This window comes from Nannospalax galili, unplaced genomic scaffold, assembly GCF_000622305.1.
Source record: "Nannospalax galili isolate Female #2095 unplaced genomic scaffold, S.galili_v1.0 scaffold8, whole genome shotgun sequence".
NCBI classification, from domain to species: Eukaryota; Metazoa; Chordata; class Mammalia; order Rodentia; family Spalacidae; genus Nannospalax; species Nannospalax galili.
The window spans coordinates 31029-57620 of NW_008358318.1; the positions used below are offsets into that span (position 1 = coordinate 31029).

Genomic DNA, 26592 nt, shown 5'->3' on the forward strand with positions numbered 1-26592 from the left:
GTCAGAGGACACAGAGATGAAAAAACATTGTCTGCTGTTGTTCTACTCAGGTGAAAGGATTACAGATCACCACCACACACATAGGCCAATTAAAAGGAAAAGGAGTCCTTTATTGATAACTGATAAGTACATGTGCAGCTGAGAGTGGCTGGTGCCTTTGAGATTCTCTAGTGCTGAAGCTCAGGGGTAGAGTTTATAAAGGCAAAACCTGCAAAAATCCCAAGTTTGGACTAGATGGAGGTCAGAGAGATCTTGCTACAGTCATTATTTGGGTTTTACATTAGCAGTTGTTTTGGTTATATTTCTAGGCCATAGTCTGGGTTGTGAAAAGCCCTAAATGTGTTGCTGGGGGATGCTAGTGGCTGGAAGAATGCCAAAGCAGACACAACCTGGAGTCAGGACTGCCCAGGACAAAATGGAGTTTTTTCTGCTACTACACTGTCAAGTCTAGTGGCAGGACAGGGGTAGGGCTTGGGAGGAGATGGACTTGGGAACACATGCTTACAGCTAGGTTAAGTATATAAAGTTAAATATTTGAACACGCTAGTATAGAATTACACACAAAGCAAGGACTGATTCTGTCTGGAATGACTTTTCTAATGCCTTCTGTTATAAATGGGAATTTTATCTGCTATGTTTGCAATCACTTATCACTATGTATTCAATCTGCCTTCCTATATAATCAGCTTGTTTAAATTTAACTAGCCTTTAGGAAAACAATAAAAACAATCTTACTAGGCCTTGGGCTCCCCATGTAACCAACTTTTACAGGCTAAGTTTAACACAGGTTTAATCTTAAATTATGTTCCTCATTTCAACCTCATGATTCTTCCTTGCCCTGACCCAGAATAATGTGCATGCAGGTGCGTGCATGCGTGTGTTGATGATATCTCTGGAGGCAGCAATGTTGCCCACATTGTTATAAAATACATGTGGGCTTATGCTGACACCACCTTTTTGTGGTTTTGTATGCTGCTTTGGGTCAGTAGTGGTCAGACAAGGCAAACTTCCTCATTCCTTTCCTGTATCATGCTGACTGTTTAAATAAATGCAGAGAAAGTCCTTTGTTGGAGGAACAATTCTAAGAGAAATCAGAAAAGAACAGCTCTGAGAACAGATTGGGCTCACTCTCAGCTTAAATGTCTCCAGGAGTTTAGTCTCTCTTGGAACGGGCACTGTTGTATTGTGGCATCCGCCACAAGAACGAGGTTACACTTAAAGTTTGTAGGGGAGATGAATAGCCTAAGCAAGGTGGGATAGATATTTCTGGCAAGGAGTCCAACATATACTAAGGCTTACAATACAGAAAGCACTAGTACACTTATACACAAAGCAACCCTAAAAATCAAAATGTTGCAGAACTCTTTTTCCCTGAGGGCTTGTCTCTTGTCCCAGTTTGCTTTCTGTTGTGATAAACACCAGGACTGAAAGTAAGTTGGAAAGGAAAGGGTTCCTTTCAGCTTACAGGTCATAGTCCATCATCCAGGGAAGCCAAGGCAGGAGCCTAGAGGCAGGAATGGAAGCAGAGCCCATGGAGGAATGCCACTTACTGGCTCACACTTCCCCGAGCCTACTCAGACACCTTTCTTATGCAGCCCAGGCTCACCTGGCTAGAGATGGCATTGCCCCCAGTGGACTGCCCCTGCCAACACACACATCAGCTAGCAATTAAGAAAATGCCTAGCTGGGCATGGTGGCACACGCCTTTAATCCCAGCACTCAGGAGGCAGAGGCAGGAGGATCTCTGTGAGTTCAAGGCCAGCCTGGTCTACATAGTGAGTTCCAGGACAGCTGGGGGCTACAGGGAGACCCTGTCTCAAAAAAGGCCAAAAAAAAAAAAAAAAAGAAAGAAAAAGGAAAGAAAAGAAAATGCCTCACAGACATGGTCACAGTCCATTCTGATCTGGGAAATTCTTCAGTTGAGATTCCATCTTCTCAGGTGACTCTTGTTTATGTTAACAAAAAATTAACCAGCACATCTCTCAAACATGAGGAATGAAACACAAAATGCATAGAGAGGATTTTATTGAGTGAAAGACAGAAGAAAGCAAGCTCTCTGCTAATGGGGAGGGATCTCAAACAGGTTTTCCAAATCAGGAGTCAAGTTCAGTATGCTTTGAGGTAGAAAAAAATGGGCAGATTGCATACATTAATAACTTAAAAAACAACTTGGAGGTCATCCACAGCATAACAGAGTCTGGCCATTGTCCGAGCAGACCAGTCAGAGCCAGGACCTGTGATACTCATTGAACATATGCATGGGGAAGTTCGGGGAAGGAAGCATAGTGCTTAAATCAGCTCAGTGACAGTGTATCAGCTGGGGGTCTTTTATGGTCCTATAATTAAGCCCAATAAACTCACTGGTTCACCAAGCTAAACTTGGGGGGAATAGTTACTTTGGTCTGTCATCAGGGAGAGTAGGCATTTGTTCACATCTCCACAGGAAAAGTTAGCCCAACGAGTCAGAAGAGGCCTCTAGTTAGTGTGTTCACAGGCTGAGCCACACCCTGCCCCATTCTCAGCTGAGGAACCTTGTCCTCTCCTGGTCTTCACTCTTCCAGGAAATAATTCCAAGGTGTTAGCCAGGCACCCCTCCTTCACTGTGATGTCCTAACTGTAAAAGCTCTGTGTAGGTGGGGAGAGAGAAGTGGGACAGGATGAGGGTATGCCCAGAGGCCTGAATATTTAAAGTGCAATTGTCTGTCTCTGGAAGTCCACAGGAAGGGTAGGCATCAGTGCCTAGCTGGCACTCACCTATTCTGAGCCTTAGACTCTTGCTGGCTCCGGGAAGATGAGAGTCACTAAATCCCAACAAGCCCAGGCAGAAATGGAGCCACCCTCCACCCCAAGAATCAGGCCTGTGGGTCACACACTGAGTCTTGTTATTTCTCAGGGATGGCCTTTACCAACTCTACTCCCAGGCCCTTGCATGACACCTTCACAACACCTGCTTTCTCCTTTAAAGTATGCACTACAGTTGGAATTATACATAGATTAGTCCTGTCGTTCTCTCACCCCACCAATCTAGAAACTGCCAAGCCTGGTGAGAGCTTTGTATATTTCCTTCTCTGAAGTGTTTCCAGACCCCAGGCACACTCAATAAAGGCCTCAGATGAATGAATGCATGAATGAATGAAGTGATAGGGATAGGGGAAGTGATAGAGGCTGTTACCATAGATTCTCTTTTACAGGCAATAAAACAGGTCCAGACAGACAGGAAGCTGGAGCTGCTCAGCAGCAGTGCAGGTGTCTGCCTCCTGGTCCAGTTCCTACAGTGAGAGGGCCCAAGAGCATAGGGCCACACCCAGGGGGCCTCTGCAGTCTCATCCTCATCCAGTTCCTACTCCACTCCTCAAGGGAACTGCAGACTCAGACTCCAGTCCTACAAACAAGACTAGCTCCTAGGAAAGGCTCTTAGGGCAGGAGTAGGGGCAAGGGACAACCTATTAGCAATTAACCAACAGCTAGCTATTAAGAATAATAGTACTCAGTCGGGCATGGTGGTACACGCCTTTAGTCCCAGCACTGGGGAGGCCAGGGCAGGCAGATCTCTGTGAGTTCAAGTCCAGCCTGGTCTACATAGCAAGTTCCAGGCCAGCTGGGGCTACAGGAAGACCCTGTCTCAAAAAGATGGAAAAAAAAAAAAAGAATAAGAATAATAGCACTTTAGCCGGGCATGGTGGCTCAGACCTATAATCTCAACACTTAAAAGGTAGAGGGAGGTGGATCTCTGTGAGATTGAGGCTAGCCTGGTCTACATAATGAGTTCCAGGCCAGCTGGAGCTACAGGGAAGACCCTGTCTCAACAAATTAAATTAACAATAAAAGGGCTGGAGAGATGGCATAGTGGTTAAGAGCACTGACTGCTCTTGCAGAGGACCTGGGTTCAATTCCCAGCACCCATATGGCAGCTACGCACGGTTCTTAACTCCAGTCCCAGGGGGATCCGACGCCCTCTTCTGACCGCCGCAGCATTGCACGACACAGGTGCACTCACATACATGCAGGCAATACACTCATACACATAAAATAAAAATAAATAAAATATTAAAAAAACAATAGTAATAATAGCATTTCCAGTGTACAAGTTCTTATAGATGAAGAAACGTGCACAGCAAACTTAAGTGGTTTACTAGGGACAGTGGCAGAGCCCAGGTACACAAGAGGGGCAGTCAGGCTCAGTCCAGTGGAGCTGCCCATGTGCAGCGCTGCAGACCATAGCAGCAGGCCTTCCCGCTCTTGTGTTCTAGCCCTGAGTGCCCGCTGACCTGGCATCCACTTGGATCATTAACAGAAGCTAGTCCATAGGGTTGTTGGAAGATAATACATCAAGTTTCTGGGTTCAGCACATAGTAAGTGTTCAATAAACGTTAATTATTGATATTCTTGTTATTATTTTGAGTGTTTCTGGGCTGGGGGGGTAGGGCTGCAGGACGGTATCTTTAGACCCTGTACAGGTGAGGTCATCCAGCGATATGGGGCCCCCGGGGATCCCAACCCGGCCACGCCCACCCAGAGCACTGAGTGTCACAGGTTTGGAGAGTTCTCATACTCCGCCCCTTCAGGCTTTAACTAGGAACGCTGGGGGCGGGCGCAGGCGCAGACAGCACAAACAGGCCAGCGGCGGGAGCCAGGGGCACTGCCAGTCGGCCGCAAATCCCTACGCGCACGCTTATGGAGGGGCGCGCGAGCCCTCCTGGCGCATCCCGCAGCCTCCCCACCGTGGCCGTGCTGTTCCGCGGCCCCGTGGAGCCGATCGTCTTCCTGGCCAACTTTGCCTTAGTCCTGCAGGGTCCTCTCACCACGCAGTATCTGTGGCACCGATTCAGCACCGAGCTTGGCTACAATGGCACCCGCCACCGGGGCAACTGCGGGAACCAGAGCGATGATCCCATCATGAAGGTAGTGGGGACACCAGCAGCTGTGAACTTGGATCGTGGAGAGGGCCCTGGACTTTCGGGGGCCACGGAGGGGGAGGGGCAGTGGAAAGGGGACGCCTGTGGGGTGTCAGCAAGGGGGCGGGACTGCTGGGGCTGGAAGCATTGGGGTTCAGGCTGTGGATCTAAAGAAAGCCGGGCCTGGAGGGATAACAGACATGGGGAGATGGAGGGGAGTGGGCCTTGGTCACTTTCCCGCTGCTTCTCCAAGGCAAGTTGTATAGAGTCTATGATGCGTAAGGCTTCAGGGAAAGACCTCAAATTTGTAGCTCCCAGGATGATGGTGATAGACCACTAGAGTGAGGACCTGCTCCTTGGACATTGTGTCTTCCCAGGAAGTGGAGACCCTGACTTCCCACTGGACCCTCTACATGAATGTGGGTGGCTTCCTGGTGGGTCTCTTCTGGTCTACCCTGCTGGGAGCCTGGAGTGACCGTGTGGGTCGCCGCCCGCTGCTGGTGCTGGCCTCTCTAGGCCTGCTGCTCCAGGTCGTCGTGTCCATCTTCGTGGTGCAGCTGGAGCTCCATGTCGGCTTCTTCGTGCTGGGTCGTGTCCTTTGTGCTCTTCTGGGAGACTTCAATGGCCTCCTGGCTGCTAGCTTCGCCTCAGTGGCAGATGTCAGCTCTCAGCGCAGCCGCACCTTCCGGATGGCGGGACTGGAATCGTGTATTGGTGTGGGAGGAATGCTAGCAAGCCTCCTTGGGGGTCATTGGCTCCGAGCCCAGGGTTACGCCAATCCCTTCTGGCTGGCCTTGGCCTTACTGATCTTCATGACTCTCTACGCAGCATTCTGTTTTGGTGAGACAGTGAAGGAGTCAAAGTCTACCCGGCTTTTCACACTCAGGCACCACCGATCCATTGTCCAGCTGTATGTGGCCCCCGCCCCACAGAAGTCTAGGAAGCATTTAGCCCTGTACTCCCTGGCTATCTTTGTGGTAATCACGGTGCACTTTGGGGCTCAAGACATCCTGACAGTCTATGAGCTGAGCACGCCCCTTTGTTGGGACTCCACGCTGATTGGCTATGGCTCCGCAGCTCAGAACCTACCCTACCTCACCAGCCTGTTGGGCCTGCGACTTCTGCAGTACTGCCTGGCCGACACCTGGGTGGCTGAGATCGGCCTGGCCTTTAACATGGCTGGGATGGTGGTCTTTGCTTTCGCCATCACCACACCCCTCATGTTCACAGGTAAAGTGTGTGGGCTGAGGGATAGCTAGTCCCAGAGGTGCCTGGATGAAAACCGAGGTCAGCCTCTCATTGCCCCCAAATGTGGTTGGAGCCTGTCACAGTCCACACAGAAGACAAACAACTAAGAAACCTCAGAAAAAAATACCATCCTTTGATATACAAAGAAATATAGAGCTTCCATGACCAAAGTAATTAATGCATATCATCAACCATAAATATTGTTAACAATGTAGAGCAAAAGACAAAAGCATGGCTCAGACGCTAATTGCTTCACCCCTTGGCCTCCCATAGCTTATTCATGGTGTTCTTAAGCAAAGTCCATGCTATTAATATCTTGATTCTTAGTTCCCCATAAGAATCACAGGACTGGGGCTAAAGAAGTGGCTCAGTGGTTAAGAACACTGACTGCTCTTGCAGAGGTCCCAGGCTCAGTTCCCAGCACTTATATGGTGGCTCATAACCATCTGTAACACTAGTTCTAGGGGACCTGACACCCTCTTCTGACCTCTGCAAGCATTACACATACATGGTGCACTTATATACATGCAGGCAAAACATTCATAAACCAATTAATTAATTAAATTTTTTTAAAAAAGAATCATCAGGTGCATTGGTGTGCACCTTTAATCCCAGCACTCAGGAGGCAGAGGCAGAGGCAGGCAGATCTCTGTGAGATCAAGGCCAGCCTGATCTACACAGTGAGTTCGAAGCCAGCTGGGGCTACAGGGAGAGCCTGTCTCAAACAAAAAAATAATCATAGGACTTCCCTCAAAGATCTTACTTATTTTGAAGCTCACATAAATCAGGCTGGCCTCAGACTTTCTAAGTAACCAAAAATGAACCTGAGTTTTTTATCCTGCCTTCACTTCCCAAGTGCTATGATTACAAATGTGTACCGCCATGCCCAGTTTTTACAGTGCAGGGGACTGAATCCAGGGCTTCCTGAATGCTAGACAAGCACTCCACCAGCTAGCTGAGCTGTACTCCCAGCCCTCCCTCACATATCTTAGTTTCTTTGAGTTTTAGAATTATTATTTATTTATAATGATGATTTTTTTAGACAATTTAGTTCTATTTTATGTGTATGAGTGTTTGTCTGCATGTATATATGTATACCACATGCATGCAGTGCCCACAGAGACCAGAAGAGGGTGTCAGATCCTCTGGAAATGGAGTTACAAATGGCTGTGAGCTACTGTGTGGGTGCTGGGAACTGAATCTGGGTCCTCTGCAAGAGCAACAAGTGCTTTTAACCATTCAGCCATCTTTTTAGCCCCATGTTTTTGTTTTGTTTTGTTTGTTTGTTTTGAGATAAGGTCTCACTATGTAGCCCTGGCTGGCCTGGAATTTGCTATGTAGACCAGACTGGCCTAAAACTCACAGAGATTCACCTGCTTCTGCCTCTGAGGTGCTGGGTTTAAAGGCTTGCACTACCAGGCCTGGCCCATGATTGTTTTTTTGATGCAGCATCTCATATAGCTCAGGCTGGCCTGGAACTCACTATTTAGCCAAGGATGACCTTGTACTCCTAATCCTCCAGCCTCTACCTCCCAAGTGCTGGGATTATTGGTGTTAGCAACCACATTCTGCCTTCTTTTTTTTTTTTTAATTAAAAAAATTATTTATTTTTTGGTTGCTTTTGAGGTAAGGTCTCACTATGTAGTCCTTGCTGGTCTAGAACTCGCTATGTTGAACAAGCTGGCACTGATCTCAAAGAGATCCACCTGCCTGCTTCTGCTTCCTGAGCACTGAACTTAAAGGTGTGTGCCATCACACATGACTCTTTGTTTTTTGGTTTTTTTAAAGGCCAAAAGATCTAAAGTTCCTGTTTACTCAGTTTGTTCCCTCTTCCTTTCCTTTTCCTTTCCCTTTTCTCTCCCTGTCTGCTGCTGCCACCTCCCCCTTCTAACCTCTTTCTTCTCCTCCTCTTCTTCCTCTCTATTGTTCCCCACCCCAAAGGCATCTGGCTACAGAATGAAGAAGTTAATTTTCTAAAAGGGACAAATTTATTTTCATAGAGCCCTAAACTGTTGCGTATAGTCAGCTGTTTAATAACATATTCCTTTTTTATTTATTTTTATTTTATGAGTGTTTTTGTCAGCATGTGTGTAAGTGCATCCATGTTGTGCAAAGCCAGTGGAAGCCAGAAGAGGGCGTTGGATCCCTTGTAACCAGAATTTTGGACGATTGTTAGTTGCCATGTGGGTGTTGGGAACTGAGCCCAGGTCCTCTGAGAGCAGCCAGTGCTCTTAACTGCTGAGCCATCTCTCCAGCCCTGTATCCGGTTTCTTAACTCAGCTGCTTAGCTGGCAGTGAAACTGAAGACACCGGGTACTTTTCACTCAAAGCCATGGTCCTTGGCAGTGCCAAAATGATGAGAATGCTGTTGCTCCAAGAAGCCTCAACAGAATTAGATTTGGGAGATCCTGACACCTGAAGGGCTCTTGGGTACCTCATTATGTATTCACCTTGGAGGATCCACTGTTTTCTAGGAATTTAAGGTTTTTGTCTAGGAGACAACAGGCACAAAAGGGAGTAGAATGGTTATAAAGGAAACTGTGCCTGCAAGTAGCTGAATATGAAAGAAAAGGAGCTCACATTTGCTAAGCCCTTACCGTGCTACACCCCTTCATAGATGTACCTCTTTATCCCATGTATTAGTTCCCCAAGGTGACTGAAAAAGTGCCACACACTGGGTGGCTTAAACAGCAGAGATGTATTCTCTTTCAGTTCTGGAGGCCAAAAGTCCAAGATGAGTGTCACTAGTCTCAAATCAGAGTGTCATGGTGCAGTGCTCCCTGCAAGGGCTCTGGGAGAGAAACTGTTTCCACCTGTTCCAGCGTCTGCTGCAGTGGCCTTCCTCTACTCCTGACCAATTCATCAGTCTTGTAGTCTGTGGTCACATTGCGTTTTCTCTCTCTGCTTCTCTATTCTGGCTGCATCAGACCTTCCTCTCCCTTCTTCATCAAAGGGTATATGTGATTGCATTAGGGGCCAACCTGATAATCCAGGGAGATCTTCTATCAAGAGTCTTCCTGTAAAGACCCATTTTCCATGAAGGACACTGTTTACAGACTTCAGGGTTTAGGGCCTGTTTTGGGGTTGTTACTGAACTTGCTACACTGGAGGAACCATCCTGTGATAAAGGTCTTATGTTCTTATAGACTGGGAGGGTTCAGGGAGGTCAGTTAGCCAAGGTCACACACACATAGTAGGCAGTGACACCAGGGTTTGAACTCAGGGCAGACTCCAAAGCTCATGCTCACTTTCTGGGTCCTACCATCTTATTTAAGTTGATGAGTAGGTGGTGCTAAGTAGCCATTAGCCATATTCTGGGGAAACAGTCAGTGGGTCTTAGCACTCATTCAGAAAGAGCTAGCAGATAGGCGAGCCTGGAGAAAGGCTCGCTTTCCTCCCTGGTTTATCCTCCCCTGCTTCACCGTCAAGGAAAGTCTTCCTGGGTCTAGTCTCAGTCCCACCTGGGGCATGTGTGGGAGCTCTGTTGCTCTCAGGAGGATGGCCCCCTTTGACCCCTCTTTCCCAACTAGTGTTTCTTTCTTTACAGGGTACGGCTTGCTGTTTCTGTCATTAGTCACCACACCTGTCATCCGGGCCAAGCTCTCCAAGCTGGTGAATGAATCGGAGCAGGGTGAGTATCAGGGTCAGTCTACAACTGTTCCTTCATACCCAGCATTGCCTCAACAAGTACCTGGGTGGCTCTGGCCAAGGAGAGCCTGCCTCTAACCCTCTCACTTGGAGAAGTGGCCAAGACAGATGCACTTCTGTCACATATCCAAGGCTGACAAGGAACTGATGCTGTGGATTTTTGTATCAGGAATCTGGATCGCAGTCAACAGAACATGACTGAGTTCTTTCTAGGTGACCCCAGCAGAGGTTTCATCTCAGACCTCAGCTCTCATATCTATAAAGTAGGTGTGATGGTACCAGACTTCCCTACTTCACTGAGGTCAGGGTCTAGCCCAAAGGAAATAAATAACCTGTGCCATAGGTTTCATTGTCCCCAATGGGCAGATGAAGAAACCGAGGCCTAAAGGATTAAATTGGTGCTGCCAAGGTTGTTCAGTAAATGGTAGAGCTGGAATGTATACTCAGGGCTGTTTGTTGTGGGATTTTTTTAATGTGTAATATGCATGCATTGTATATGTGTTCATATAGTATGTGGGTGCAGAGATTGACATCAGCGGTCTTGATTGTGTTCTGCCTTGTTTACTGAGGCAGGCTTTCTTACTGCACCTGGAGCTTGCTGATTTGGCTAGTGTAGCTAGCCAGCTTGTCTGGTGGGTCCCCTGTCTCCACTTCTCTATCTCCACTGGGATTACAGGCGACCACCATGCCCACCCAGCTTTTATATGGGTTCTGGCCACCCAAACTCCATTCCTTATGTTTGCACTGCAGATGCTTTATCCACCGAGCCATTGTCCCTTTATCCCCTCCCCGCCCCATGTCTGTTTTTAAGAGCGGTGGGTCCTGACTCTGTTCTGGACCCATTTCCTTATCTGTGACACAGGCATTTGTTCCTGATGACACTTGCAGGGCAGGCCCTTCTAGCTCTGGCAGTGTGACAGTTGTAGCTCAGTTTCTATCGGGTTGCTCAATTTTGCAAGCTAGGTTCTGCTGGCTTCACTATTAAAAAAATATATAGATCTAGGTCCTTATACTCCAGTGTGGGAACATCTGTCATCAGACCCTGGTGCTGTACACAGCCCAGCATAGGCTCTGGCACCTGTTAAGATGTTTCACTCATTCACTCAATGCACTGTATTGTTTTTGTTTATTTCTAGACAACTTCTTGCTGAGTAGCCCAGGCTGACCTTGAACTCACAATCCTCCTACCTCAGCTTCCAGTGTGCTGGGATTACAGTTGTGTGCCACTACACTGGGCTCAATAAGCTTCCCTCACCCTTCCCAGCACTTTTCACTGTTCCTAGAGATGTCAAAAGAATAGCCTCCTCTAGGAGGCCACCTGTGGCAGGTGCTGTTCATGGGAGCCTAAAGTTGCTGACAGTCCCTAAAGTAGCTGTTGCCTTATTTCAAGAGGAAAGCAGCAACCCTGAAGGATAAGCCCCTCAGTGAACAGAGCTGTGACTGTTGGAAGTAGGGATCAAACAGTGATTCTAGCAGAGAAGCCCACCAGGCTTTCATTAGAAGGCATCATATGTAGGACCAGTAAGATGGCTCGGCAGGCAGAAGCACTTGCCACCAAGCCTGATCACCTGAGTTCGATCCTAGGGACCCACATAGGAGAGAGAACAGACTTCCAAAAACTTGTCCTCTGACCCTAGCATGCATGCTGTGGCACAAGTGTACCCACAAATAAACACAATAAAAATTTTAAAAAGAGCTCATCACGTGTAGCCGAGCAGAGTGGTACATGTCTATCATCCTAGCACTCAGGAGGCTGTGGCAGGAGGTTTACAAGTTCAAGGGCAGCCTGAGCTGCATAGGGAGACTGAGTCTCAAAATAAAGCAAACCAGGGAGTCGGAGAGAGCTCAGCAGTTAAGAGCACTGGCTGTTCTTGCAGAGGACCATGGTTCAGTTCCCAGCACCCGCATGGCGGCTAACTCCAGCCATCTGTAACTCCAGTTCCACGAGATCTGATGCTGCCTTCTGACCTCTACCAGCATTGCAAAACATGGGTGCACTTACATGCATACAGGCAAAACACTCATATACCTAAAATAAAAATTATAAATAAAACACAAAAAAATAAACCAAACTGAAAATTTTGAAAAGGTATCACAGACTTACTATAATGTTAATGACAGTCATTTTTCAAACACCCTCTGCCAGTACTTTCCATGTATGGCTGCACTGAGTCTTTATCACAACGCTGACACTCAAGGTGAGGGAGGGGAGGCTCAGAAAGGCCCAGTGCCTCATCCTGGGTCACATACTGTGAGGTTGTGCCACCTCGATGTAACTTTGGATGTTTCAAACTCTGAAGCATAGTGCTTTTTTTCCTCACAGGAGCTCTCTTTTCTGCCGTGGCCTGTGTGAATAGTTTGGGGATGCTGATGGCCTCCGGCATCTTCAACTCACTCTACCCAGCCACCCTGAACTTCATGAAGGGCTTCCCCTTCCTTCTCGGAGCTGGCCTCCTCTTCATCCCAGCCATTCTCATTGGGTAATTGAGGGTCCTGACCTTGCCTCATCATGGAGCCCTTTTTCGTAGGGTTCCTCTTTCTCCTGCTCCTAAGCAGAAATGGCAGCTTCATTCCTGGAACCCTTGTCCTTTGGGAGTCTCATCGGCCTAACCCTACTCCTGTGTAGATGGCTGCCTATTCTTTCAGAGCCATCCCCAGGGAAGAGTGGACGGGCCTGTGGGTAGGGATCAAGCTAACACTGCCACCAAGTCTGTCTTCTCTGCCAGGCCTCCTTGGCCCTTTCTGTCCCCATAGGACTGTGGCAGCCAAACTGTGTTAAGAGAAAGCTCAGGCTAGTGACCCACTGAAGTCCTGGGCGTTCTTCTCCAGAGTCATCCACCCCTGGACATTGTCAATTGCTGGTCCGCTTGGGGAGGGAGACACCTAGACTTTCCCTCCCAAGTCAGTCCTCTGCCAATTCTCCAGACAGAGTTGGGGGCTCCCCATGTCAGTTCTGACCCTTCTTTCTGGTCTCTCACAGGGTATTGGAGAGGATTAATCCTCACCCTGAATTTCAGCAGTTTCCTCAGAGCTCCTGATCTGCCAGAGGCCATGAGGAGCAGTGGACTCACACCAACTGTTCATCTGCACCTCGAGCCCTGTGCACAGCAGCACCAGCTACCCCTCTTGTGGGCAGTGCTCACTTTGGACGAGGTAGTCAAGCAAGTTCTGGGCAATGCCTGGTTCCCCACTAAGGCAGCCCCCGCCTAGAATCTGGAGTCTAATCTACACAGGCCCACTCCAGGGCAGGCTTCTGGGAGCCATTTGAGGCAGAGGTCTCTTCACCCTTTGTACATTCATCACTCAGAATCCTCTGGGGCAAAGAAGATGACACTTAAGGGACCTAATGACCCATGAAGGCTGGAATCTCTCCTTTCATGTACTAGGTCCCTGATGTGTACAGCAGCCACCAGTCACTCCTTAATGACAACTATGGTACCTGGTTATTGCCAGCCTCTGAGGGAGAAGTTTGGGTCCCTTCAGAGGGAGAAGCTGCTATCTGTGGTCCAGAATCAGCCCTTGACCACAGCCTATTCACCTTTGATCTCAGCAGTGCTAATTGTCAAAATAAATCATTTGAATCAGACTGAAAAGGCACAGGCCAGAGCCCTTAAGCTGCCCTGAGGTTGGTACTGGGTGTGACTTTCCAAGCCCTGTTTGACTCCCCTCTAAGCTACTGAGGGTTTTGAAAGGCTTGTCAGGCTTGATTAGGCCAGTGGAGACACTTGGGCCTGAGTCCTGGCTGTCCCTTGCTGAGGGTCAAACAATCCACTCCCAAGGCACCTGGTCCGGTCTTCATGGCTACACCAGCCAGGCAAGATCTGTTTTGGCTGCAGTTCAGCCCTCCCACATTGCCCAGTGCTGAGCAGGGCTGTATACTGAGACCATCCTTCATCTGTCCCAGAATGGAAATGGGAGCCAGTTCTGGGAGACTGGGAAGGTCTGGACCCAAAACTGAAAGGCAGGATTTTATTTAACATAATAAGGACTGGAAGTCCCCCTAGCAAACCTAGCAGGTGGTTCTTGACTCTTCAAACCAGAACCGCTCTTGAAGGCTGAACCTTGCTGCTCTTTTTCTTACCTGCTTTGCAAGCCAGTTTCTTGGCTAGAAATCATGTAGGTGAAACTGAGGTAACCCAGGACAAATTAGAGTCCAGTGGATCTCTGCATGTCCACCCTGCTTCCAGACTCCTGCCTCACTGTCCTGCTGTAGCTGGGAGGCCTAAGCAAGGAGAGGTCCTCCACTGACCCTGCCACCATGAGACTGTGAGTGGGGGAAGGCTCTACTCCAGCACGGGATGACCTTGAGCAAACCTTCTAGGGAAAACTGGATCAGCACTACCCCAAACTCCAGTCATAGGAACCACACTTACTTGGACATGTTGAGAAAGCACCATTGTTGGATGCTTTAAGATCTCAGCTTCACACATCCCAGAGTGAGATGCCTGGTGGAGGAATGGATGGTGGCCAGTTTTAGCCTTTGAATGTCTCTGAGCAGTTCAGAGAGGAATGGGTGACTCAGGGGTTAGGGACTGCATTGACTCAGCCCCAGCTTGGGAGCAGCAGCTCTAGAAGACCAGTCAGACCAAAAACCCTGACCCTACAGATCATATCAGAGAAGGCTCTAGGGAAGGGCTACTTCAGAGCCCTGTCTCAAGATTAGTTTAGTTGGCCATGCCTTGTAGAAAGTAAGGCCCAGCACTGGCTCTGCCAACAATCTGAGCAGTGTCTCACCACAGAACACTACCTGGCTGGGAGAGGCTTGACACCAGCTAGTGTCTATGGCAGGAAGCTGGACTCTCATCATCTAGGTGGACAGGAGGGAAATAGGTCAACAGAAGGTCAGACTAGAGGTACACAGCAGTGGCATGTGTCTCTTCTTGAGTACTGCCCATGGAGACCTCAGGAGAGTATGGGATTGGAGACAAAAAACAGCAGCCCCTGGGGGAACATGTATACTGTATTATTATTGAGTCACAGAGTCTGTCATTGAGGACACCATCCCATTGCCTTACCTCACCCTTTGCAACCAGGACCGGGCGTGGGGTTGGCACTGGTGGTAGAGGACTGCAGGTGCTCACAGCCAGCGTCCAGCCAGAACCCATGGAAAACAGGGTCTTTGGCAGAGAGGACAGTGGAAGGAAGTTGTCCCAAACCTGGAGAACCCTTTGGCTCTCTGATGATGTGGACTGAGAGCAAGTAGCCTGGCCAGCTCTGGGAGAGGTGTGACCTCACTGCCCCAGCAGATAGCAGCAGGGTGGGTGCCAGCCAACCCCAAGCTGGAGCCTGGGTATTGGGTAGTGAACTTTCTTGCCCTCCTCTAATAGAGGGAGGGATATGGGGCAGTCCTTCCCAGCTACTTATGTATGCCCCCACCCTGTCAGCCTTTTGGCTGAGACTCACCCCTTATTGCTCAGTTCTTTGGAGCCAGGGAGAAGCTGCTACCCTGCTTGGGGCCTCAGGATGGTTCTCAGGAGGGCAGGTCTGCTACAATTCTGGGTCTGCGTCCTGAGGTTACTACCAATGACTTGTCATTACTTAGCCACTATTCTCTATAAAATGGAGGTGACAGGACTAGAAAAGGCTGCTGTGATAACTAGGGACCAGGAGGGGATTTTGGCAAGGATTGGTGAGGAACTTGTGTCAGCTTGCCTGGGAATCTGTGAGAAATGCAGATACTCGGGCCCTTCCTAGATTCCTGATGGATTTGGATACATACTTCAGTGGGAGAAACTGCAGCAAGAAATAACCTTTGGCAGTGGGGTTCTTGCCTCTTCCCTTGGTGCAGGTTCTACCTGGGCTACTGGTACTGCCAGAGCAAGTGAGTGACAAGCTCTGGGTGGGTGAGGAGTTGGGGGAGCCAGCCTGGGGCAGGCTAGGCAGGAACCTTAGGCACAGCACCAAGGTGTGGGTTAAGGTGGGCTTTGAGACATGGACTCCCTGCTTGCAAGCAGGGGGCTCCTCCTTGCACCAGAAAGTGTGGCAAAGCCAGACAGAGGGCTTGACCCCTGATATGGAAAAGGAGGTTGCCCTAAAAGAAGGCTGGCACTGAGTAGCTACAGAGCAAGGCCACAAGGCAGCAAGAAGGAGTGAGCCAGGGGCCAAGCACAGTGTGAGTGGACAGCCTTCAGGGGATTCTCAACCCTGGCTACCTCTTAGGCACAGGCAGAGGAGCCTGGGCATTGCCTTGACTCCTACCAGAGGCTGCCAGCCTCACCCTACTCAAACTGCTCTTGGGGCAGGAGATGGGAGAATATGCAGCCTTCTCCCCCATCTGAGTGTCCAGAGCTGAGCAGAACATGGCTCTGGCTAGGAGACAGAACCTGATGGCAGGGCCTGAGGGAGGAGAACCCTTCCACCCCTATGCCTGGCATCTCTGGGTTTGAATTGGGCCTCGAAGGTGGGGGCATGGAGCGCCATTTCCTGAGAAGAGCTCAGTCTGGTTTGTCTCAGTTCAGGGTGGCAGGCTGGAGGAGCTGTTCCTTCAGGGGTAGGGGATGATGGAAACGGGATTCACAGCAGGGCTTGAGAACTAGGAACAGGTTACGGCAGGCCTATCGGTGCAGCTCCTTCTAAACTGGTATCAGAGCCTGTAGATGAGTCCTGAGAGGAGCGGCCCTGCAGGAAGCGGATGATCTTCTCAATGGTGGCCTCCTGGTACTCATGGGACCATCTGTGGGCACAGAGGCCAACTGGGTCAGAGGCCGCCATGGACCAGGGTCATTTATTTCACCAGGTGCTGCATACACACAGGCATGCACACGCCCAACTCCCCACTACCCTGTATCCCCAAGGACCAGGGCTCACTTGATGCCATTGAAGGTGAGTACAGCCTGCATATCCTCAGGCAGTGCTTGGGGTTCAGGCCATTCGAAGCCATCAATGATGGGCACAATGTTCTTGCCACAGCTTAAAGCAGTCACAATCTCCTGGAGAAAGAAGAGGAGGAGGAAGAGAACTGTTAGAAAGTTTGGGTCTTAAATGACCCCCCCCAAAAAAAAACTCATGTCTTGAAGGCTTGGTCCCAAGCTGATGGTACTGTTGGGAGGTGGTGGAAACTAGGAGGTAGGGCCTAGTTGGATAAGTAGGTCATTAGGGGGTCCCATGAGGGATATAGTGGGACCCTGGCCCCTTCCTTGCTCGGTGCCTCCTGGCCACCATGAAGTGAGTCGTTTCTTGCACCACGTACTTCTCTGTTGGTGTTCTCTTTGAAAACTTTTAATTGAATTTTATGTGTATATAAGTGTTTTGCCTGCCTGTAAATGCACCACATATGTCCAATGCTGGAAGAGGCCAGAAGATGGCATCGTATCTGGTGGAACTAGAGTTACAGATGGTCGTTAGCCACCATGTAAGTGCTGGAAACTGAACCTGGGTCCTCTGCAAGAGCATCAGTGCTCTTAATTGCTGAGCCATCTCTCCAGTACCCCACCCCCCACCCCCCATGGTGTTCTACTTCACAGCAGGACCCAAGGCAACAGGGCCAAGTGGCCATGAACTGAAACCTTGGAAACCATCAGCCCAAATAAATCTTCCTTCCTTTTAAATTGACTTTCTTAGGTATGCTGCCACAGTGATAGAAATCTGACAAATACAAGATCCCATCCCCATCCAGGAATCCTGGGGCCATAGGAGCGCCCCTAGCCTGGGGCTGAGTGAGGGGCAAGACATGGTCCTGGAGTTCACCTTCACCTCTCTCTCAGCTCTCATGGTGTAAGAAATTTTAGTCTTTATCCTAGGACAGGCTGGCTAGAGCTCCTAAAACCACAGTCTCCTGGGTGTATTTTACCATTGTGATGATTCTTAACCAGAGGCAGGGTAAGAGGAAGTGGTCTAGAGAGCTTCTGATGAGGGCTGGCCACCAGAAAGGTCAACTGTGGTGTGAGGCTTGGGACTTTCAAGGCCCACCCACGTCACAGGAGGGCTAAAGAATGAGTTCAGTTTCCAGTGACCATCAATTTCATCCTTCATGCCTGTGTCTTAACACCTCCATAAAATTCTCTCAATATGAGTCTGAAGAACTTCCAGGTTGGTAAAGACGTCAGGGAGGTGGGGCCCAGGAGGTGCACTCAAGCCCCACCATTTCAGAGGTGCACTTTTTATTTTATTGATTGATTGTGTGTGTGTGTGTGTGTGTGTGTGTGTAGGCCAGAGGATAGCAATGGGCCGTCCACTGTTTTTCTTTTTTTCTACGGGGTCTCTCACTGGCCTGGAACTCATCAAGTAGACCAGGGATCTGCCTGTCTGGAAAAATCTAATCATGTCACTTCCCATTTAGAACTCTTCAATACTTGACATGACCCCTTAGATTAAAGTCTCATATTCTTAGCCAGGAGTGGTGGTGCATGCCTGTAGTCCCAGCACTTGAGAGGCAGAGGCAGGCGGATCTCTGTGAGTTCAAGGCCAGCCTGGTCTACTTAGTGAGTTCCAGGCCAGCTGGGAGACCCTGTCTCAAAAAGACAATAAATAAAGTCTCATATTCTTTTTTATTTTTTGGTCTTTTTGAAGCAGGGTCTCCCTGTAGCCCCAGCTGTCCTGGAACTCACTATGTAGACCAGGCTGGCTTGAATTCACAGATAATCTGCCTGCCTCTGCCTCCCAAGTGCTGGGACTCCAGGCATGTGCCACCACGCCGGGCTGAGTCTCATATTCTTAATGTGGCCTGCAAGGCCCAGTATGATTGGCCACAGCCCACTTCTCAAACGCCACCCCTGCAATGTCCTCTTAGCCACAGAGATCTTGCAGAGCCTTCCATTTGCCATCTTCTTACCCTGCACAGGACCGTTGCACATTCTGTGTCCTCTGCCTAGAACATGCTTCCCTGCTCTCTCACCTACATCCACTCAACTTTTAGGTCTGAGTTCAATCAGCACTTCCTCAGGGAACCTACCTTCACATCCCCGACCAAGTCAGATCCCCCATGACAGACTCCTATAGGCTCTGCTGCCCATGGAACAGTAGCAAATATAAATCAATTCACGGGTAATTTACTTGGGTAAGACTGAATGGAGAGATAAACGAAGCAATACACAATAGCAGTTAGGGGCTAAATTCTGAAATAATCGGTTCTGGGCTCACACTGAGTGTTATTGTTGATTTTTATTGTCAACTTCATTGGATTAAAAAACACCTAGTGGGGCAGAGGATGGCTCAGTAGGTAAAGGTACTTGCTGCCGAGCCTGATTACCTGAGTTCAACCCCCAGGACCCACACCGTGGAAGGCAAGAACAGACTCTCCTGGGTTTTCCTCCAACCTCCACACTGTGCCATGACACATGTAAGCATGTGTACCTATACACACACACACACACACACACACACACACACACACACACGTGGGTAAATAAATAATAAATGTAATTTTAAAAAATGTAAACACCCAGGACATTAGTGGTGAGGCACATACCATTGGGTGTGTCTGTGAAGGTGTTTCTGGATTAACTGAGGGGGAAGAACTACCCTGAATATAATGTGGGTGGCACCGTTCCATGAGCTGGGGTCCCAGACAGAATATAAAGGGAAAAGGAGAGAGCCAGCTGAATACCAGGTTTCCCCTTTCGCTGCTTCCTGATCCACAGAGATGTGAGTGAGCAGCCCCCAGCTGCCACCTACAGGAGCTGATCTTCCTGGGACCTTCCCTGCGATGGTGAACTGTACCCCTTGAATCATGAGCCACAATAAACTTTTCCTCCCTCAAGTTGCTTCTTCTCCAGTATTTGGTTACAACATTGAAGAAAGTAACTAATACACTGAGTCTCTGACATGGGCTCTGACCTGAGGTAAAAAAAATGGGTTCTTAAAGTCTGTTTTTTAATTTGGAGACGAGTTAATGACAGTCCTGATCTTACAGAATTGTTGTGCTTAGAATAATGGCAACATTCCATGGGAAGTGATTAGAGCAGTGCTCAGCACTGAAATAGAGTATGTTTAAGAAGGAATAGTTTCAGTGGGATGTGGTGGAGAGGGTCATAATTCCAGCACTAAGGAAGCTGGGGCAGGAGGATTGTGGGTTTGGCACCAGCCTGGGCTATGTATACATAGTGATCCCTATCTCCAAAAAGAAAAAAAAAAAAAAAAAAAGGAAATTATGGGCTCTTCCTATTCTTCCTATGTAAAGTGCAGAGGATAAAGCCTGTCTCATCTGGCTGTTCTGAGGAACTTTTTACTATTAATGGTGCTCTGGTAAGTACTTACCAAATGTTTTTTGCCTTTAACGGGAACCACAAGGGATGGGACTTTCTTAAGTGCAGTTCACTTGTAGGTTTACATATTGATTAGCCACTAAATGTGGCTTCCAGGAAGGGAATATGAAAACCAGAGGCAATTAGGCACTGCAAACAACCATAGAGAATGACAGAGTCTTTGGGGAAAATCCAAGGCACAGGCTGCCTGGTGGGTGGGGAGGGAGTGGAGTCTGTAGGAGAGAACCTGTGTAACTTCCACCCACACTGGCCTCCTGGAGCCTCTTAGTCTTACAGATAAAGAGAAGGAAAGCCAGAGAGAGGAAGGGGCTTCTCCCCAAGTCCGTCAAATGTGCAGCCCAGGAGTGGCCAGGCTCCAGGTTAAGCCTTCACAGACCAAGTCTAGCCAGGGCCGTGTGAATCCTGGCCCTGCCACTTACTGAGGGAACTCTGAGATATTCGCTTCATCCAGAATTACACAGAACCAAAGATAGTAAGCAGCTCATTGCATGTACTCATAGCCTGGCCAATAAAGGGATAAAAGCAGGGTTTGGATGTAGCTTGGGAGTAGACTGCTTGACTTCCATGAACAAGGCCCTGGGTTCAATTCAGAGAGAGAGGTGGGGGAGAGAAGGAGGAAGGAGGGAGGGAGGGAGGGAGGTAGAGAGGGAAGAAAGGAAAGGAGAGAGAAGGGAAATAAAAGAATGGAAAAGTAAGTGATAAGCCTTTGAAGATTGCTCAGCTGGCTAAGAAAGAAAACTTGATTAAGATCAAATCTTCTGACCTGAATAATCCAGTATCAAATGGATTATGGATAATGTATCAGAGTCACTCATCATCTGTTCACTCATAGCTTCAGTTATTCTATAAACTTTTTGAAAGCCTCTTTTATTCCATGCACAGATTTAAGCTGTGGGGATACAGCAAGTCTGGCTCTCATGGAGCTTACAGATACTCCCTACTACCCCCAGAAGGCTACTGGCCACCAGCTCAGAGTCTTCAGTCACATTCCTCCAAGATGCCTTCCTGCTTCCAAGCCTCCTCCCCAATCCAGGCCCCAGATTCAGCCCTCCTGTGTGGTCTCTAGGGCTCAGCCCTCTTTCCCACCACCAGCCTATATGACACTCCATATTGGAGGGTTTCTCCTCACACCCACTGCCCTGGCATCTGCTCTGGTGTATGATAGTTAACATTGACCATCAACTTGACAGAATCTAGAATCACCTAGGAGACAAGCCTCTAGCCACATCTGTGAGGGATTATCCAGACTGGATTAGCTGAGATGGGAGGCTCCACCTTAAAAATGGGTGGCACCATTTCCTGGACTGCAAGAAAAGGAGGAAGCAGGCTGAGCACTAGCTTGCACCACTTTTTTCGTTCTGACTGCATCAAAATGTGCCCAGCTGTCTTAAGCTCCTGCTGCTTGACTTCCCTACCATGATGGACTGTGCCCTTGAACTGAAGATGCATTTGTCAGGCATTTTGTCATAGCAATGATACAAACAGCTAATATACTTGACATGGATTCTCTGCTTCCCCTAGCTTTAATGCAGGTCTTTTCCCACCTTTAGACACTCTACAACCCTGGCTCCAGAGTTCTTACCTAGTCAGTGGTGCCCTGGTGAATGTGTAGTAAGTTGCTCTCCATGGGGGAAAAACAATCCCAGCCAAACAACCATACAAGTAAACAAAAACCCTCAAGTCAAAATTTGCAATGGTTGCCAATTTCCTTGGAATAAATACACCCATTATGGCTGATTTCAAGACACCAACATGACACCCCTGATATGTTGAGAAGAGAGGCAGACAATCCTCTCCCATGTCAGCTGAATTCAACCCTGTGTCACCTGACCTCCCCTCATATGAGTGTAGCTCTGTGTCATGGAACAGAAGTAGCACAGAGTTCAAGCCCCACCCTTTCTGATTCAGTGGCACTACTACCATGAGAACATTATACTGCTTCTCTGAGCCTCATTTTCTTAATTTTGACATAGAGAAAGCAATTATCAGCAATACCTATGGATGTGAGGTACCTTTTTCATCCCCAAATTTAGTCCTCTGCTTATGCTGTTGCCTGTCTGGAATACCTTCTTTTACATTCATTTGCATTCTTAAAAAACATTTTATTTTTGCCAGGCATGGTGGTGCACGCCTGTAGTCCCAGCACTTGGGAGGCAGAGGCAGGTGGATCTCTGTGAGTTCAAGCCCAGCCTGGTCTACATAGTGAGTTCCAGGACAGCTGGGGCTACAGGGAGACCTGTCTCAAAAAGACAAAAAAAAAAAAAACGTTTTATTTTGATTATATGTATAGGAGGCATGCACACATCGGTGCAGGTGCCTGCAGAGGCCAGAAGAGGGTATCAGATCCGCCTAGAGCTGGAGTCATAGGCAGTTGTGAGCTGCTGGGTATGGGTGCTGGGAACCAAACTCTAATACCTTGCAAGAGCAGCAAGTGTTCTTTATCACTGTGCCTTCTCTCCAGCCCCTCAACTGCATTCTAAAGACCCTCTTGGGGCTGGAGAGTTGGCTCAGCGGTTAAGAGCACTGACTGCTCTTGCAGAGGACCTGGGTTGGATTCCCAGCACCTATATGGTGGCTACTAACTGTCCTTAACTCCAGTTCCAGGGGAATCCGACACCCTCTTCTGACGGCCACGGCATTGCACGACTTGGGTGCACTCACATACATGCGGGCAATACACTCACACACCTAAAATTAAAATTAAAAAAAAAGACCCATTCAAGCCCTGCCTCCTCCATGAACCCTTCCCTGGTCATTCCATCCCATGATGCTCAAATAAGAGGTTTGTCTACCTGGCTTAGCATTTATACTAGTCATTGTGGATATGTTCTTATGTTTTTTGTTTTGGTTTGGTTTGTTTTAAAGATATTTTTGTCTATTTGTTTATTCTGAGACAAGATCTTACTATGTAGCCCCTGCAGGCCTACAACTCTTTAAAATCTACCTCCCTCTGCCTCTTGTCCAAGGCCAGAAATAGGATTCAAACTTACAGCTTTGTGCCCTTACCAGTGACTCTAGTTTTCTGTCACTATACTCTCCTGTCCTGCACAGAAGCTCATTTCTGGTTTTGTTTTGGAAGGTTTATTTTATTTTATTGGTTTTTGAGACAGAGTCTGATTATGTAGCCCCAGCTTGTCCAGAATTTGGTATGTAGACCTGACTGGTCTTAAACTTAAAGTGATCCTCCTGCCTCTGCCTCCCAAGTACTGGGATTACAGGTATGCACCACCATGCTCAGCTCACAGGGATTTTTTTTTTCCCAAGCCCTTTATTTCTCCTTGACCTATGGATAATTCTACAAGTAAATAGCACAAGTTATCCCCACTTTGTAGACAGGAAAACTGAGGCTCAGAGAACCTATGTGGTTTGCTAAACTCCTAGCCCAGTCAGAGCAGTGGTTCCTCACTTCCATCTGGACCACAGGGATGCTCTGGGGTGGAATGTGGCTGAGTATGCAGAAAAGAAAGGATGAAAGGAAGACCCTGTCCCCTTCACCCTGGGCAATGGCTGCACCGCAGAGGCCCAGGCCGGCACCCACCTTGTGCACCCAGTCCTTGCAGTCATGGTCTTGCATGCACTTGTCCAGTGCCCCAGCAGACAACACCAGAACAAAGTTGCGGGCTGCCATGACACTCTGGATGAGCTTGTCCTCGAACTTGCCAGCTTCCAGCTTCTCCACATCGATGAAGACACTGAAGCCATGCAGCTGCAGGTGCACCTTCAGGAGGCTGCAGAAGACCCCAGGGTCATTGCCACAGCCTCGCCCAATGCTCCAGACCACCTGCACCCCTCCTCACCTGGCCAGTTGGGAGCCCGAGTTCCTGCGGTAGCTGATAAAGACATCTGGAGTGTCCCCGCTGGGCTTGCCACCAGTACAGGGCAGCGGCGAGTGTAGCATTTCTGATGCCAAGGAGAGAGACAGCAAGGTAAGGGTGGCCCCGCCTCACCATTCATCATGAGGTACAGCAGCACCTGGGACTTCTCAGCTCAGTCTGGGCAAGGTGACTTGCTCAAGAAAGAGTCACTGAGATGGAGAGGTGGGGCCCATCAGAAAGAAAACCATCACCTCAGTGAGGCTTCAGAGGGCAGGCACTGCACTTCTGTGACACTGTTGTGAATCTCTAGCTTTGCATTATTTCTGGAACTGCAGACCTGTACAGCCAGTTGCCTGCAAGCACTCCAAACTCAGCCCAGTGCTTGGGATACTGCAATAAACAAAGCAGGCCAAACTGCCTCGTGGAGCTGCTGTACAGGGCTCAGCCCCAAGCACCTTGCTGTGTGGATTCTCCCTTCTATCACCCAACATCTGGGATCTGGCCCCAGGGTCCTCCCTATTGCAGTCTCCAACAGCAGCCTCCTCAATGGGCTCCGCAAATCTATTAAGGATTATCCTTCTTAATTCATGTGCCACACCCCCAGAGGGTGCTTCCTAAAATCCCTCTTTGAGTATATCATTGCCCCTATTTTAAAAACTGCATGAACTGGCTATATGGCTCAGCAAGTAAAGGCAGTTGCCACCAAGTCTGACAACTTGAGTTCAGTCCCAGGGATCCATGTGAGAAGGACAGAATCAACTCAGGAAAGCTGTCCTCTGACCTCTACACATGCTGTGGCATGCACGTAACTACACATATATACACATAGAAATAAATGTAATAAAGTATAAAATAATAAAATACAAAATGGTGCATGGCCAGGGACTGTGCTCAGTAGTAGAGCATTTGCCTGACACGTGCAAGGCCACTGGTTTGACCTCAATGCTACAAAACATGATAACAAGAAAACATGAAAATTTGAAGCTGGGCATAATGGCTTATGCCTGCAACCCTGGTACTGGGGGAGGGAGGAGGGGGAGGGAAGGCGGATCCCCTCATTGGCCAGCCAGTCTAGCCAACTGGTAAGGTCTGGGTTCAGTGAGAGATCCCAATCTCAAAGTGTAAGATGAAGAGCAATAGAGGATGACACCCTGACATTGACCTCTGACCTCCATCCATATGCATGAACATACATGACACATATATACATGCAAACATACCACACACATACTATACACATCCACACACAAACAAAACAAAACAAAAATGGAGATTGCATGGCTCCTTATTCCCCAGAGTAACCATTATTTTTACCCTAGAACCTTCCAGGTTTTTAAGAAAATGAAATCTTAAACTGGGTGTGGTGGTAGGGGCCTTTAATCCCAGCACTCGAGAGGCAAAGGTGGTGAGCTAGAGGCCAGCTTGGTCTACATAGCAAGTTCCAGGCTACTTAGTGAGATGCTGTCTCAAAACAAACAAACAAATAAACAAAGACCTAAAAATAAAAGAAAAAGAAAAAGAGTTCCATTGGGAGCTGCAAGGTGAAATGGATAAAAGCTGACCTGCTTTTTTTGAAGCAAAAGAATGGTGCCACAGCCCAGTCCCTGTGCCATGTAGGTGCTTAGTATGTACTTGCTGAATGGATGGATAAAATGAAATGAATTCATCTTTAATAATATTCATACTTAATTAACACCCACAAACATTTATCTGTTTATGATGTAGAAAAATGGGCTCAAATCCCAGTTGTCATTTAATGGCTTTTATAATCTTGGGAAATGTATCTAACCTCTTTAAAGTTTAGTTTTATTATCTCTAATACTAAAATCTATGCTGGAAAATATTCAATTATATAAGGATGTATGCTTTTCAGAACTCCTCAAGTTGGACACTGTTAATGTTTATTTTTCAAGTTTAAGAGCTTCTTCTTTAAAATAAATTTTTAATTAAAAATTTTTTGATTTATTTCATTTTATGCACATGAGTATTTTGCTTGCCTGTATGTAAATGCACCCATGTCATGCAATGCTTTCGGAGGCCAGAGAAGGCATTGGATTCCCTGAAACTGGAGTTTTGGAGTGTTGTTAGTCACCATGTGGGTGCTGGGAACTGAACCCAGGTCCTCTGCAAGAGCAGCCAGTGCTCTTACCTGCTGAGCCATCTCTCCAGTCCCTGTAATTTTTGATTTATTTATTTTTTATTTGTATAAGTGTTTTGCCTGCATATATGTAAGTGCACCTGGTCATGCAATGCTCATGGAGCCCAGAAGAGGGTGATGGATTCCTTGGAACTGGAGTTATGGATGGGTGTTAGCTTCCATGTGAGTGCTGGGAAACAAATCCAGGTCCTCTGCAAGAGCATCCAATGCTTTTAACACTAAGCCATCTTTCTAGGCCCTAAAATAAATGTTTTATTACATTTATAGAGGTCAGAAGACAATTTGTGGGGGTCGGTTCTCTCCTTCCCCCTTGTGGGTCCCAGGACCACATAACTCAGGTCATCAAGCTTGGCAACAAATGGTTTTACTGTCTTAGACATCTCACCAACCCTAAGAACCTGTTTGTAGTCTCTGAAGGGTTTTAAATTGAACTCCCCAGTTGATGGATTCTGGGGTGGGAGAATCAGTTTTGTTTAACTATGTGTCTCCTGGTAAGTCGACCCCACTCCAATGAATAACTCTACAATGAGAAGTATATGGACAGCACGAACTGGAGTCAATAGTTGTTAAAGGAGAGCAGGTGAGAGAGAGAGAGAGAGAGAGAGAGAGAGAGAGAGAGAGAGAGA

General features: G+C 48.1%; 2 protein-coding genes across 2 annotated transcripts in view; one reads left to right on the forward strand and one right to left on the reverse strand.

The window, feature by feature from the left end:
* The first annotated feature begins 4600 nt into the window (after positions 1 to 4600).
* On the forward strand, positions 4601 to 13377 carry Slc46a1 (solute carrier family 46 member 1). The gene is made up of 5 exons (XM_008821579.3): positions 4601 to 4902; positions 5273 to 6125; positions 9691 to 9774; positions 12115 to 12271; positions 12772 to 13377. The coding sequence occupies exons 1-5, from the start codon at positions 4675 to 4677 to the stop codon at positions 12827 to 12829; spliced, it is 1380 nt and encodes a 459-aa protein (XP_008819801.1). The 5' UTR covers positions 4601 to 4674; the 3' UTR covers positions 12830 to 13377.
* A 179-nt stretch (positions 13378 to 13556) lies between these two features.
* Positions 13557 to 26592, reverse strand: part of Sarm1 (sterile alpha and TIR motif containing 1) — a 25981-nt gene continuing 12945 nt past the window's right edge. Inside the window, exons 6-9 of the mRNA XM_008821578.3 lie at positions 23791 to 23893; positions 23532 to 23721; positions 16599 to 16720; positions 13557 to 16464 (exon numbers count right to left, since the gene is read on the reverse strand). Of these exons, the coding sequence (XP_008819800.1) occupies positions 16335 to 16464; positions 16599 to 16720; positions 23532 to 23721; positions 23791 to 23893 (545 nt within the window). The 3' untranslated portion in view covers positions 13557 to 16334. The remainder of the gene's footprint in view (positions 16465 to 16598; positions 16721 to 23531; positions 23722 to 23790; positions 23894 to 26592) is intronic.

Bases quoted from the DNA above. Each gene is read 5' to 3' on its own strand.
- Slc46a1 (XM_008821579.3), top strand. From the start codon at position 4,675: ATGGAGGGGCGCGCGAGCCCTCCTGGCGCATCCCGCAGCCTCCCCACC. The intron at 6,126-9,690 runs GTAAAGTGTGTG...CTTTCTTTACAG, and splicing joins CACACCCCTCATGTTCACAG to GGTACGGCTTGCTGTTTCTG. The intron at 9,775-12,114 runs GTGAGTATCAGG...TTTTCCTCACAG, and splicing joins GGTGAATGAATCGGAGCAGG to GAGCTCTCTTTTCTGCCGTG.